The sequence below is a fragment of the Apostichopus japonicus genome, chromosome 18 (genome assembly GCF_037975245.1).
Source record: "Apostichopus japonicus isolate 1M-3 chromosome 18, ASM3797524v1, whole genome shotgun sequence".
Taxonomy (NCBI): Eukaryota; Metazoa; Echinodermata; class Holothuroidea; order Aspidochirotida; family Stichopodidae; genus Apostichopus; species Apostichopus japonicus.
In genome coordinates, this window is record NC_092578.1 from 17,942,027 (window position 1) to 17,957,571 (window position 15,545).

General features: G+C 37.7%; 1 protein-coding gene across 1 annotated transcript in view; it reads left to right on the forward strand.

Annotated features, from left to right (window-relative positions):
• The first annotated feature begins 4,644 nt into the window (after positions 1-4,644).
• The window catches only part of LOC139959055 (E3 ubiquitin-protein ligase ubr3-like), a 37,934-nt gene continuing 27,033 nt past the window's right edge, over positions 4,645-15,545 (forward strand). Inside the window, exons 1-9 of the mRNA XM_071956596.1 lie at positions 4,645-5,234; positions 6,487-6,623; positions 7,361-7,507; positions 7,835-7,936; positions 9,081-9,220; positions 9,852-10,068; positions 11,564-11,761; positions 13,850-13,983; positions 14,958-15,110. Coding sequence (XP_071812697.1) covers positions 4,813-5,234; positions 6,487-6,623; positions 7,361-7,507; positions 7,835-7,936; positions 9,081-9,220; positions 9,852-10,068; positions 11,564-11,761; positions 13,850-13,983; positions 14,958-15,110 — 1,650 coding nt within the window. The 5' untranslated portion in view covers positions 4,645-4,812. The remainder of the gene's footprint in view (positions 5,235-6,486; positions 6,624-7,360; positions 7,508-7,834; positions 7,937-9,080; positions 9,221-9,851; positions 10,069-11,563; positions 11,762-13,849; positions 13,984-14,957; positions 15,111-15,545) is intronic.

A 15,545-nucleotide genomic window follows, 5' to 3' on the forward strand; every position in this document is an offset into this window, starting at 1 on the left:
AATATTTATATATATATATATATATATATATATATATATATATATATATATATACCGACCAATTTCACCGAAAGCGTCACTTTCGGTGATCATGCACTGAAGAAGAGCTAGTTTTGCTCGAAAGCTCTGCAAAAACCAAACATTGGCTGTTTTACTTCCAATCACTTACCTAATTCAATTATTGTATCTCACTCGAGATCCAGCCTTTCTCTAAATGCAGCATAGTTGTTTAACAGTTTTTCCGTTATTCCTATATATATATATATATATATATATATATATATATATATATATATATATATATATATATATATATATATATATATATATATATATATATATATATATATATATATATATATATATATATATATATATATATATATATATATATATATATATATATATATATATATGTATATGTATATATATATATATATATATATATACATATATATATATATAAATATAAATATATATATATATATATATATATACATATATACATATATATACACATATATATATATAAATATATAATATATATATATATATATATACATATATAAATTATTGATTGTTAATGGCTGTCAAATATATATGAAACTTTCTAGAAATAATATCGAAGACGGCAGCACGTAACACGCACCGACATCATATACACGACGAAGCAAAACAATTTGAGCTGTTTAAGAGGGAAAAAAGTGGCCGGCATGTTTTGACAAATATACTGGTATTTTTGATGCATGAGATTTATATATTTAGTTTGGAAAAGAATCTTGGTAGTGAATCTCTGCAGATTAAGAAACAGACACACAAATGGTACTATTTTGTACAGTACGGGCAGCTATAAATACTTACAATACAATAGCCCTTATTATAGATAAACAGGAAGGGGTTCATTTCTCTATAAATAACTAATAGAGAATGTGGAGCGTGTGAACTGTTAACAGTGTATGTGTCATCAAGTAACGTGAAAAACATGAACTGACGGGTCTATAGCATACGGCGTAGATTAATTAACACTATACACAACGTAATCATAACCATAATTATCAGCAGCTATTTTTACGACGCTTATAAGCGACCACAGAATTTGTGGGAGAAACCCGCAAGGGCTTATGGATTACAACTTACACGTCGGGTGGCTTCCAATTCAACATTTTAACCCACATTTTGAATCTTTTCAATTCTAGAAAGTCATTTTAGATTGGAAAAACCGCAGATTGCTCTTGGCTGAAAATGTCCACCTTACTATGACCGGCCGGGTATCGAACCCGGAACCTCCCGATTTGCTAAGCCTCATTGCTTCAAATGCCACCGCCTTTATCCACTAGGCCATAGCACCATCATCATCATTACTTGGCTATACTGCTAATTATATAGAATCTGCATGTATTGTGTCACTTATTTGTTTCAATCTCTTTCACTTCCTCCTACTCGTCAATTCCAACAATGTCACTCATTTTGATGCCTTCTTTTTAATATATATATTTTTTGAAAGCCAGGTCGTCGTCATAAAATGTCATAACATGCCTCACTAAAATTTTACTCCGTTGCATATAGTTAACAGTTCAAGGAAATCTTATTTTCGATATTACCATATCAGGTAGTTATAGTTATATAGCTGCATGCAGCAGGATTAAGGATTTTAATGAGGAGGGGGCGTGGCTCTGATGTCGTTGCTAGTCTGTAGGGGAGAGGAGGGGAGGGTGGGGAGGGGAGGGGAGGGGAAGGGGAGGGGCTCTGGGCTTTGCTTTCGCTGTATATATTTATGTGCTAGATCTAATATTTACTGCTAATTTTATATAATAATACATGCAAGTGCATGAAAATATATTTTTTTAATTTGAATAATTATTGATGATCCGTTATTTATATATCTTTCTAGCAAAAGTTATGGTTATGCAGTGGCAAAGTTATATTCGTTCTAACAACTCTGGAATCTTCACGTGACCAAGATGGTATACTCAAGGGATGAAATTCAAAACCATTTTCCCTTTATAAACTTGTCATGTTGAGACCCCCCCCCCCTCCCCCACAAGGAACACAAAAATCCTGTTGATGTTTGGGTATGTTCGGGTTGTGATGTGGTCTCTAAGTTGTCCAGCCAGTATGAATGATACGCCACTGGTAGTTAAAACGGTATCCCCACCCTCCCTCCCTTCCACCCTTCCCCACCCCAAGGTATGGAAATAACGGTCTAAATCGTGAACTGGCAATAAAATCTGTTATATTAATGTTGTGTATGCAGTGACCCTAGCGAACGTAACCAACTTAGAAATTTGCTTATTTTATTTCCGACCGACATACCTGTTTTTTCCCTCTCAGTTTCATTTCTTTCTACTTAAAGATAGTGATGAAGATTTCGACACTAAAAAGAAGAATTTTTACCACTAAAATACGATCTTTTCTTATACTAAAAGAAGATTTTTATACTAAACAATTCTGTACGTGAAGTTATGGTATTAAACTATCTCTGTTGATCAGAACTATGTTCAATGTTCGAGGATTTTTAATCATCTATTATGTTAGTCTGTATATAGTCTACTAAATAAACCAATCTGTGATTCTTTTGTAGTTACTACTTTGTTTATATGACATTGTTTGGAAATAAGAGTTGTACATGCCTATTTTCATGTTAAATGATGTCTAATATACTTAACCATGTATAGGAGTGCAATAAAAACATGCCCTGCGTATCTTTCTTCATCTTCTCCTTTGTTTCTTTACTAAAAACAATGATAAAAACATCTGGTTTTATGCTTTCAACCTCCCCCCCCCCACCCGCCCTCCCCCACAAAAAAACTGGTATTTTACAAACTTAATCTAGCCATTGCTGCCATGCAAAGCATATTCATAGGTAGGCCTATGTACACTATGTATAACTGAATACCATATATCTTCAGTCTATTTCATACATAATAACACACACATACCAAAACCTTTAATAGTTATTACAAACTATGAAATTATTTATAAAGAACTTACATTTTCCCCTTCACCCATTTTTTTGAACTTCTTTTCTCTGCCTCGGTGGATATCAGACCTGTCCAGCAAATTCTCAACACAACTGCAACAGTTTCACTCAATTTATTGCCCTGTTATGCACGGCTTATGTTCTCAGATACTATTGTAACACACACACATACACACACGTACACACACTAATTTATAAACAACGAAGCCATCACTCTTATAGTCTATACTGCTTCCTTGCTATGCATAAATTATGTGGTGTGACACGCGAAAGGGCTGAGGCGCTTTACTTTCATATCATTATTGCGCGTGCCTGGCACACGACTGTTAATTATCATCTCGCCTATTACATAGCCGTGTAGCGCCATCACTTTCTAATAATCATCCTAGAACGGGTAGAATTAAATGACCGCCAATCCAGATTCTTGTTGGAGGAACGGGAACCTGGTGGGGTTGGTTGATTCTTGTTGGGGGAAGGGTTCTGATGGGGTTGGTGGAAAGGAGGAGGAGAAGACTGAGTAGAGGGCAAAAAGTTTGTTAATTGTCACTCGGATGCATGATAGAGACAAGGAAACGATCCTATGGCATTAGTGCTACAATATGTTGAATATTTAATGGAAGTTATGACTTTCTTGTCTGTTTTCAAAGTTCGAGACAAATAGCTTGAAAATATGAAAGAGGTTATAACAATTACGTCTGTATCGTCTCTCATTTGCCTAAACTTTGAAAGGTAAATGGATTACAGCGAGATGCGATGCTAAGTCTACATCCACACGTACACCTGGGTGGATACATATCGCTTATCGAACAGACATATGGAAACTTGACGAAGAATAGCATGTCTTTCCCCTTCTGTTTTAGCCAAGCAAAAGTTGACAAGTCAGATATTCACGGAACTGAAACTTAGGAGAAACACCCAATTGTGTTATCAATATGCAATTCAAATGTTAATAATAATAAAGTTGGAAAACAGAATACGGTGATCGAGTATAGACTTTGACTGCTTTCTTTGCTGATTTGAACTTGGGCTGACTTTGGAATCGCTCAACGTCCATTAATATTTTGCGTCTTCACATTGAAGTAACCAGAATATCTAATTAAAGTTGCTTTTGCTCTTGTACTTGTTTATTTTTTTTCTTTGCTGGGTTGTTGTAAGATCCCAAGGCTTGAAATAACCCATTTATATTAGTTCTACTAAACTTTCCTGGTATGAAATTACCGCCTTCTTCCTAAAGAAAATATACTTTCGTGACAGAAATATTATCCCTTTTGTAATAATTAACACTTGGCTGATAATGCGACCAGTGAAAACTGATGTATTTGCGATGTTTGTGTAATACTGCAAGGTTTCAACCGCAGATAATGGAGTATAGGGAGGACTACATGCATTTGGTTTAATCGGTAAAATCCATTCTCATATACTTTCGAGTACAATTTTCCTCTCATTTCATCCAGTAAAAAATTATCATCAATTGCCGTTTCGACGTTTCAAAATTCATCTAGATTTTTAAGACTTTTTTTGACACCTAAACAGCAAAGCGAAGAATCGATGCAAAATCTCCAAACTCAAGTGCTTTATTTTTTTTACTCTAATGGCCGTCTATAGATCCAATTTTTGACAGTACTATGCATAGTAGTATTAGTACTATGCAGCTTGGCGAAAAGCTACACAGAGCGTGTGCCAAGTAGGTCTAGATATGTATGCAGTATCAAAACAAAGTTAGGCCTACACTGTTTTGGGATATTGCAAAAAAGATGAAGTATTTCATTGGTTTAACAACTGGGCTACATAATTTTAGTTGCTGCTGACAAAAATGACAGAAGCGATTAAACATGGCCGAAAAATTGCTTCGAATGGAACCAGAGAAGCTTGGGAGTCTGTTAAAAGCAGAGTGTTTACAAAGTAGCACAGGGAAAGGTCGACTTGAAGATGTTACGAACAATCTACTCCGACTGCAAACAGCCGTAAAAGATATTAAGTTAAATTTTATTGAACAATTAATTGCAGGTGATACGACATTTGGAGAGTTTGCCCAAAGAACCAAAAAGTACGACGATTCGTCGGCCTGCGGCTTAGTATGGACAGCAGATTTTGTTGCCTACAGGTGTAGGACTTGTGGTATTAGCCCATGCATGTCTATATGTGCCGACTGTTTCCATGGAGGGGACCACACTGGCCATGATTTTAACATGTTCAGAAGTTTAGCTGGAGGGGCATGTGACTGTGGAGACACCAGTGTCATGAAGCCAAGCGGGTAATACTTTTCATAATTTGGCCTAACTTTAGAATCCGTACCATATGAATGGGAAAGCTTACTTCGAATCGGCAGAATAAGGTTAGGGGTTAGGAAGTAGGGTTAGGGAGTAGGGTTAGGAATTAGGGTTAGGCAGTAGGGAATAGGGAGTAGGGTTAGGAAGTAGGGAATAGGGTTAGGGGTTAGGAAGTAGGGTCGAATGGTACAGATTTTAAATTACTGTAGTACCCATAATTTTGCAGTACTTTCTGTAGGGTGAAGATGTGGTGTAGTAATCGCCGCTTGGAGAGTTGTTGACTAGTTCTAAATATTTTGTTAATTTGTTAATTTCTGGTGTGCCAATTGGGAAATGGGGTTTGATTGTGCTTTCCATGGTTTATAAAACATTTTTCATCATAGGCTGCACAGCAGTAATAAGGAATGAGGTGCCTTCGTCTCCTTCAGTGTTTAAGAAAGTGTTCAGATAATGAGGTAAAACCTTGTCCATCCAGTGGGGACCTTAAGTGTGGTTCCTATGAGCAGGAAATTGTATGCCTGCCCCGAAGTGAAGTAACACCCCAAACACTGACTTAACGAGAATGCTTGATACAAGCCTGTGCTGATCTGTCATTATCAAATGGGTTTCAAATGAGCTTCTCTTGGCTACCCCCTGGAAAATACTTTTCTAGAACGTTAAGTAGTTGGAACTTTCCATTTCAGATCGAACATGTGTGAGCCCCATGTACATTCACTTTTTCATAGCTGCACATAGGTAATCTCTCCTGTTTAAGATTGATGGACTCCTTGGTTACACTGGTGAAACAAAGATTCCTAGAGATACACGCAAAAACCAGGGACATAATTGAAACATGCATGAATAATTATGATAGGTCCTGAGTTCGAGTCACTCCAAAATTAATGTATGTCGTCGAGTTACAGAGTTGTTGACAATTGACAATTCATAATCATGGACACTAAATATGAATCTAAGAGACTGACTTCGGTCAGCTTGTGTCTTTGATAAGCCAATGATGGCTTCTTCGCGAGTTCCTGCTTGCAGGAGGATCTAAAATACTGTACAATTTATTATTATTATTATTTAATGCTCAAAATCCAGCGAGCATTGACTATAACCCATAGAGCAATTCTGTCTCGACACAGAGACGTATAATTGTCTAAGTGTAGACCCTTCAATGTCAACCATTACTAAGCAAGGAGACATGCCCCGAAATTTGTGCAAACTTTTCATTTACATCTGTTTCCTTCTCCACAGATTCTGTACTCAACACAGCCTTGGTAAACCGCAGGCATCATCATCAGTGCCAAAACACCTGACAGTTACCGCGGAGGTTGTTATACCGAGGTTGCTGTGGCGTCTAGTTTTACATTTTAGGACAAACTATACACCAAGTATGTCCATATATTGCTTTGAGACTCATGTTACAGTGAAATATTGTGCATAGGCAATTGGTTGCTTCATCAGGCACCCTCCTACAGATAGACAGTTCTACATGTATAGCAGTTTCTATGTAATTCAGGTTGGTTGTTATTTAGACCAAGCTGTGTAATATTCGCACTAATATGGGACTCTCTAGAATTCTGAACTGAGCTAGGCACTGTCAAATACGTCTTGATGCGCTTGATCTATACACCCAACCCCCCCCCCCCCCCCCCAATGTCATTACTCCACCCATATGTGTTAGAAAGACCAAACAAGTTGGCCTGACGTTTCGATCCTAGCAGGATCTTCTTCAGAGGCTAAATGACAAGTGTAATTTAGCTTGTCATTTAGCCTCTGAAGAAGATCCTGCTAGGATCGAAACGTCAGGCCAACTTACTTTTACACATACTGTATGACACAGGCTCTCTAGTGGATAAGCAGTTTGCTAACAGTTTTATTTTATTTTAATGTTTCATACTTTGTAATATCTGAAAGCGATTCCAAGCAAGTTACCCAGGCTTGCATCATTCAACATAGTGCAGTTACTGCAGTTTGAACACGTTGAGGTGGTACCATACCATAATCGTACTGTATGCTTTCAAGAAAAACTGAGTATCAACAGTTGACAGATAAACATTTTAGACTACACCAGAACTATTTTGTCTCGTATTTTCATGGTATCTATTCTTTGGTCGTTCCATTTCAGTCGTCCTTAAATTTGACCCCATGGTCATTTCGGATGTTAGCCCATTACTGGATCTCTTCGATCGGTTATCAAAGTTGGGAGGTGTTCTAAGGCGGGTGATTGTTGGAGCCTTACTTGATAGTGATATTTATGCCAAACTAATGCAAGGTAAGTCTTCAATATATAGTTTATTTCTTAAGATATTTATTTTTGCTATTCTTAAAAGGACCTCTGTTGTTTAATATAATAATATTACCACAGCTACATGAAACCCTTGGGATTTAAGCTGCTTCTTGTGTTAAATCTGGCAAATTGTCAGTACTAAAATAAATTGTAAACTACTGTATTTATACAGTGACCATTGCATAGCCCCTCTTACCCCTCGACTCTCTCCTACCCTCTCACCTAATCCACAAAAGGTATTGATGATTTCACCACTTCTGATCTTATATTTTTTCCTCTTACATTTCTCCTCCCCCTCCCCCCTCCCAACAGTTACAAAGCTGGATGAATCGTTACAAAGAGATGGCCGTTTGGCTTACAGGGCTGCAATGGAATATCTGGCCTACCCAGACCTCTCTGGCTTCCAGATGAAAGGTGCGGTATCTACAGTATCTTGTAATTGTTGCTGTTTTACAGTACTTCGACACAAATGACTTCGTTTAGTAGACTAAATTGGTAAAAACCAGTGTTGCATGAGGATACCTATATCGCAGGGAATAATTTATCTAGCATTGCGTAGCAAAATCTTACATACAAAATGGTTAAAGATGTATAGCAGTGTATTTTACACAGGAATCCATAGTATTTTACAAAGGACACAATTCAGAGACATGAAAACTGCTACACAAAATTTGAACGGTAAATTAATCCCTGAATCGGCCTTTCAACCTACTTTGCGATATGCCAGAAAATGAAGGAAATCACATATCTTATAATGACATTCATGAATGTCGTGGAGTTAAAAATGCTAGACAAATGTGCGTGAATAATGTAATATCAGTTCGTAAATGAATTGTGGACCCTGCCCATGGTTACCGAGATTTTGCTATCCGCAGGGGGCTATCATGTAATACATGGTTTTCTAAACTTATCATAGTGCATTACGAATCTATGTGAAAACCTCCTTGTGCTCTGTGCTGCTCTCTTAAGGCATTGAAGACTCTCCCCAAACTGTGTGCCGCCCTCTGAAAAAGTTAACTTTCCTTTGCTTCCAAGTGAAGTTTTTTACTTGTCGCTACAAAATGCAGACAGTAATGAAACGTGATACCGTTAAATTTTTTTTATCTAGACCTGAGATGTCCATCGCTGCTATGTACACTGTGTTGTGGGTATTGACCGTAGTTGCATGTAGTGACTGTACACTAGTGTGTACTTACCGACGGTAGCAAGCTGTGTGTGTATTTCTGGGATCGATAGTGGTGTCTAACACTTCTGTTACACCTCATTCGAAACTAGGTCAGATTACCGGCATCAGAAGTTTCTTTGTTGGGCGAGTCTTCACTCCCTTTAATCCACCATTGAAATAATTGGTAATATACGTCTTGCGTATGAATGTGTGTTTCTAATGTGTCAATATAACGAAATTGAATACAGACATTGTAATTTGCACCCAGGTCATTGGTTGACCTGCTAAAAGGTCAAAGGTTTATACAGTTCATTGCTTAGAAACTACTGTACCAGTATGAATGTCGTCCTCATTTCAACAGCCTAAAGTGAAAGTTTTAAAATTCTATTCCAGTTCCGTCTTACCCAGCACTGGATCCAAATCTAGAACACCACAACTTTGTCGGAGAGCTTCTCTTCTGGACAGCGGTTTATAATTTCCCACAGGAGATGATAACTTTCTTACTGAGCATGTTACCAGACAATGATTACAAGGTTAGAAAATTTCAGTAAGGTCATTCATTCTGGGAGGAAGTTTTGCTCCGGTTGGAAATAATCTCCATGGTTTATACTGAAAAATTGTAAAATGCTATCTCACTGGTTTGTCAATTTAGATTTATATTAAGTGAGTGTTTTGTCTGAGCCTCGAGATATTGCCTATAATTTCCTTAGGAATCATATTAATAATCCTTATATTCCTGGGTCGAATTCCAAGTGGGAAGGTGGAGGGTTTGGGAGGGGGCATGCTGTTGTACCCTCTCACCTTTTTCACCAAGGGGAAAACACTTCTGATGAGCCTAGTGTTGCTTTAGTTTATAATTATTACAAATAATACATGGTTCATTATTTACTATAAAATTCATCAATTTCTTTGTTTGAGGGAGGGAAGGAGAAAAGTAAAAGGAGTATGAAAATTAAAATTATGAATCTGTCTTGGGTGTTGTTATTGTTCTTAAGGTCACATTCTTCCATCTGTTAGCAATACTGTCTTTAAAGTTTTGGTTTTACACTAACCCATACAGTACTTTTCCCAAATATTTCTGTCTTAAAAGTTCCAACGTATTTTTATTAACATTTTGATCAATGAATGCAGAATTGATTTTCAAATTGTTTTGGTTCTCGCCAGGAAAAATTCACGATGATATTCCTGAAGCATTACGTCCGAATCGCAATGACCTTGAAAGGCAGGACGAACCCCAACCATGTGGTGCACATCAGTGTGCAGCTGTTTAGTAACGAAGCTCTGGCCAGTAAAATGGTCGCCGAGATGGGTCTCCTTCACGTTCTCTGCCTCTCTGGTCTGATTCTGCTCAGGCCAGCCCTTCAAGCCAGTCCACTCATGGGTAATACACTACGAGAGATTCTTGATGTCACCTAAAAGGGGGTTATCTCCATTCAGGGGGGTAGGAAGCTTTCAAAAAGTGGGGGGGGGCACAACATCAGAGGGGCACTTTCTCATTCCACTACCACCATTCGTTATGCTATAAACCAATACACACCGGCCATATCACTGAAATATATATGATGTGTTAGTATGCTATCAATACTATTATGGTGCGCTGCAACATTGATTTTTTTTTTTTTATTGAGATTGTTTATTGTTAACCATGCTACTAAAAGATATGGGATGCGATTTTAAAAATAGCATGTGCAGACTAAAAGTAAATAATTAAAATTTAATATTAAAATTAAAGGCATATGATATCCAAAAGACAGTTCTTCATCAAAGGGGCACATTTTATTTGCCAGTAGGGCACATTTGCTATTTTGGAAAAAAGTGGGGGGGTGGGGCACAAAGCAGCAATATAAGAAACACCCGTACTAAACGATAATAATAAAAATATAATATATGAAAGAAAAAAAAACCTGAACACCTATAGTCCAAAACAAATTCAGAAGTATGTAAATAGTAAAATAGTTAAAAAAAAGAAAAAGTTTTGCGGTACTTTTCTTTCCAAAAGGACCCCTGATACTTCCAACGGAATAAATGGTTTATCATACCTCTTTGTAGCAAGAGATTATATCAATCAGCTCGCACTATATAAAAAAGAACTGCAATCATAAAGTGTCTGTTGATCTTAACATTTCTGGCCTAACTGTTATTATATTCAGATCAGGATTAAGGTAGCATTTTTTATCCTGTCAAAAAAATAATGTCGGATAACCCAACAATACTGAAAATTTGCATTGCATCTAGGGGAGCCCTTTTTTCCCCCCCTCTACAATATATACTACAGGCCATCTGTATTGTGCTACTGAGACCCTCAAAACCATTTTGAGCGTGAGAGCGTGGTGGCCAATTGGCTAAGGCGTCGGACTCGTGATCCAAGGATTTCTGGTTCGATTCCTGCCTAGTTCATTATGTGTGTCCTTGGGCAAGATGCTTTATCTCAATTGCCTCTCTCCACCCAGGGGTTAAATGGGTACCTGTGAGGTAACTTGTCATTGGGCGCAGTATATAACTGCTGTTGACTGGAGGGATTGTCTCTGGGACAGGTTATCATTGACCAGGGGAAATATAACGTCTGTAAAGCGCTTTGAGACCTATCGCTGGTATAAAGCGCTATATAAAAAAGCAAATATTATTATATCTTCCAAGTTCAGACTCAATCCTGATGTAGCATCATTTCTTATGTCAAACTCTCCAGGGATATTCCCCTTGCTCTATTAGTGCGGGCAATACTGGTATCCTTTGGTGAAGACAGAAGACACGGAAGGCAAACTGGAACAAATGTACTCACTGGAACAAATGTACTCAAACAATAGAATTGTTTTCCCTTTTCCTTTGATGAATAATATTTTTTTTTTGTATTTCAACTTGTTTCTCTGTTGCATCAGCTTCATGGCCGAATCGAGATTCGAGGAAAAGTATTCACCAAGTCCTCAATTGTGACAGTAAAATATTAAAAGACCAGTGCTATTGGCCGATCGTGAGCGACTTCTCGAACATTCTCTCGCACCAATCGGTCGCCAGTTATTTCTTCAAGGATCGTCTCCTCATGCAGTTATGGAGCAGGTTTTTAACTTTGTTTATGGGTAAGCAGAGATTATTTTATTGTCAAACCACCTTCCCAACTGCACTCCACACCCCCTCCCTACACCTGCAACCCCACCTCTCAACATGTCCATATTGCACCTGTTTATCTACTCTCAGATTTTTGACAGGGTTTTGTTTGTTCGTTCCCAACATTTTAAAAAGTTTACAAAATGTGCACAGAACTGTATTTCCTTGGAGAACACAGTTTGCAGGATTTCAGGATTTACTGTTTGGAAATGCACACCCACACATTCCACCCTGTAGACATAATTAATTGAACGTTTTTTTTGCTGTCTGTATTGCACGACTAAAATTATACTGCCCATATCCATCACGTTTCAATGCATTCGTTGACGCACATCACTGCAATGAGAGAAAAAATGTATCCAGTGTGGTACAGTATAGCAGTGTCGCTATGCGCAAAGAAGAAATTGTTATGCAAATTTATGCAAAGAAGAAGTTACGTCATAATTGCAATTCAAAAATACGACCACTTTACTATTCCGTGCATTATTATTTACTAAAGCTATTAAGTTTTCCATTTGGGCAATTTCAGCAGTTCCTTAGCAAATTGAATAATCCTTCACCAAGGAATGACCATAATTAACATGATTGATATGACTAAATTACAGTACCACATAGGCGAAGGAATTTCAGCTATGAAAGTAACATTCAAGCGTAATAGTGTTTAGTTAAAGCATCTCTGAACTTTAAAGTGGAAAGCTGGAGAATTCTTCTGCAAAGTAGCAGCTTTTTTTCTTCTTCATTAGGTACTACATATATGATGACACTGGTACAGTATAACTACTGTAGATATTAACATGCTCATTGCCTGTGGTGGTAGAGAATATAGGAAACACAACCAGTACATTTTTTTTTTTTTTTTAAATTGGAAGTAAAATTGAAGAAATGCTGGTATGGTATACATTTTTAAGTGGTGAGGTATACAACTGTAAATATGATCTTATCTGTTAAATTGTGTGTGTAAGAATTTTTCATATACAGCCTCGTAGTCTCATGTGACTTCATTCATTGCATGATACGCACTGATGACTCAATCTGTAGACAGCTTGAAGCCAGAGTAACACCAATCACTTTCGTTTTATATCCTTTTTTCTTTATGGGAAGGAGAAAGATGTGGAGGGGGTGAACATTAGGACCATCCAGCAACTTGAGATGGGATAGGGGAGGGCAATTTGAACTCACTGCTTATTTACTGCTACTGCCTACCTACCTACAGTACCTACCTACGTACAGTACCTACTTACAGTACCTACAGTAGATACCTACCGACAGTACCTACCTACAGTACCTACCTACCTATAGTACCTACCTACAGTACCTACCTACCTACCCTACCTACCTACCTACCTACAGTACCTACCTACCTACCTACCATACCTACCTATCTACCTACCTACAGTACCTACCTACAGTACCTACCTACATACATTACCTACCTACAGTACCTACCTACCAACCTACATACATACAGACGTACATACATACCTAGTTACAGTGCCTACCTCCCTACAGTACCTACCTACAGTACTACCTACCTACCTACAGTACCTACCTACCTACTTACAGAACCTACCTACAGTACTTACCTACAGTACTTACCTACCTACAGTACCTACCTACCTACCTACAGAACCTACCTACAGTACCTACCTCCCTACAGTACCTCCCTACAGTACCTCCCTACAGTACCTACCTACAGTACCTACCTACAGTACCTACCTACAGTACCTACCTCCCTACAGTACCTACCTACCTATGTCGGTGGTATCCAGTGATTCTCATATTCCTCACCAATTTTAGCCTTCCTCTACTGTGTTTCTGATTATATTTCGAGCTGGAAAATTCAATCACAGACCTTCTCGTGTAAGCAACCGCGACCTGTCAAAAATACAAATACCAACAGTAATGTTTGTGGAGAAACATTAACAAAATAAGTACTTTAATAATTCATCGTTATCATAATTGTGTTTTGCAGTTATAGAAAGCAATTTCCTTTTCCTTTTTGTTTTTTGGTTGTTTTCACAGTACTTATTTTCATTTATTCTCTCTGACCCTCTGTACAGGTATGAATCTTAATAAAAGGGAACTCGGTTATCACGTAGAGTTTGAACCAAATTCATATTCCACTGCATTTGCAGCCGAAATTGAGGGCTGTGCTGCGCCTATGTGGCAAATTGCTTCACACTGCCATGATAAGGTATGTATTCATGAACCATTTCTAATTCAACATTGGCCGTGAAGTGAATTATTTAGATGACACTATCTTCAAGGAAGATAATTACAGCATAATGTATGCACTGTCTGCTTCTTCAAGTATTCGATCAACTCTCTCTGGTACCCAGGGTGTTTTTGGACTTTACCATTGGATAATAGGAATTTACCATTGGATTAAAGGTTGGCATAGGCTAGTGATTTCAGCCGTTGTTTTCAGTGGTACATTCTGTCGTTGCATTTAAATCATGGTTTATTATGATATGTAACATATACGCTGATAACGTAAATAATAGGAAGATAAAATTAAAAGTCATGTCCCTTATGCCAGACTGAGAATGCGGAAAATAATAATAATAATATTTGATTTTTATATAGCGCGTTATACCAGCAATAGCGCTTTACAGATGTTATATTAGCAGTGGCCAATGATAACCTGTCCCAGAGACAATCCCTCCAGTCGGCTGCAGTTATATACTGCGCCCAATGACAAGGTACCTCACAGGTCACCATTTATCCCCTGGATGGAAAGAAGCAATTGAGATAAAGCATCTTGCCCAAGGAGGCAACGTAATGAGCTGGGCAGGAATTGAAGCAGCAATCGTTGGATAACAAGTCCAAACGCCTTAGCCAACTTTCCACCACACTCTCAAAATATGTTGGTTGTAATAGTCCAGTATGAACAAAAAGAAATTTCAATGCATATCCTGTACTATATAGTAATTATCAGGCCCAGAGTCCTACCACAGGGGGTGGGGGGGGAGGACTTACGTGGATTATAAGCGAAACAGTTTAGTTCATTCGTGTAGATTTGTTCTTATGCTAATGAGAGGGAGGATATTACCTTGGATTGGTTAATTAACTGTCGAGATTGCAGTCTGAATCTGAAATATATTTGTACTTTTCTGCTTTGATGATTTGCTCAACCTTTCTGTTTTTTTTATTATTTATCTTATCTAGACCACCATGCTGTATACAGTAGCATTAACCAAAGAACTACAGACAGCTTTGATACTTTGGCTGGAAAATCTTAATATGGGAGAGAGTCTACATCCTCTTCAAGTCTCATTTCACATCCCCTTGATCAGATATCTCAGTGTATTCCTTAAACAGGTAAGCTTCAGCTAGTCACTCATAGAAACCAACACTGTTATGCTAAGCCTAAGCTTAGTTACCAGGACATGTAACGAGGAGAATGGTGATACACACCCGAGGATGATCACACAGTCACAGTCTTGATGCAAGGGGACTGGGGTTGAGAGCGGATCAGTCGTTCGGTTGTTTGGTTTTCGTGCCCAGCTTCTTTCCTGGGTGACTTTTGTTAAAAAGTACCAGGGCATGTAATCAATCTAAACATAGGAGAGAATCTCAATTGTCTTCAAGTCTCATTTCACATCCCCTTGATAACATACCCCAGTGTATTCCTTATGAAAATTAATGAAAATCCTTATCAAAATTTATGAAAATCAAAATCAAAATCCTTATGAAAGTTATGAAAGCATTAGTCATATTATTATTTGGACATATTTTAATATCACAAGCATTGCA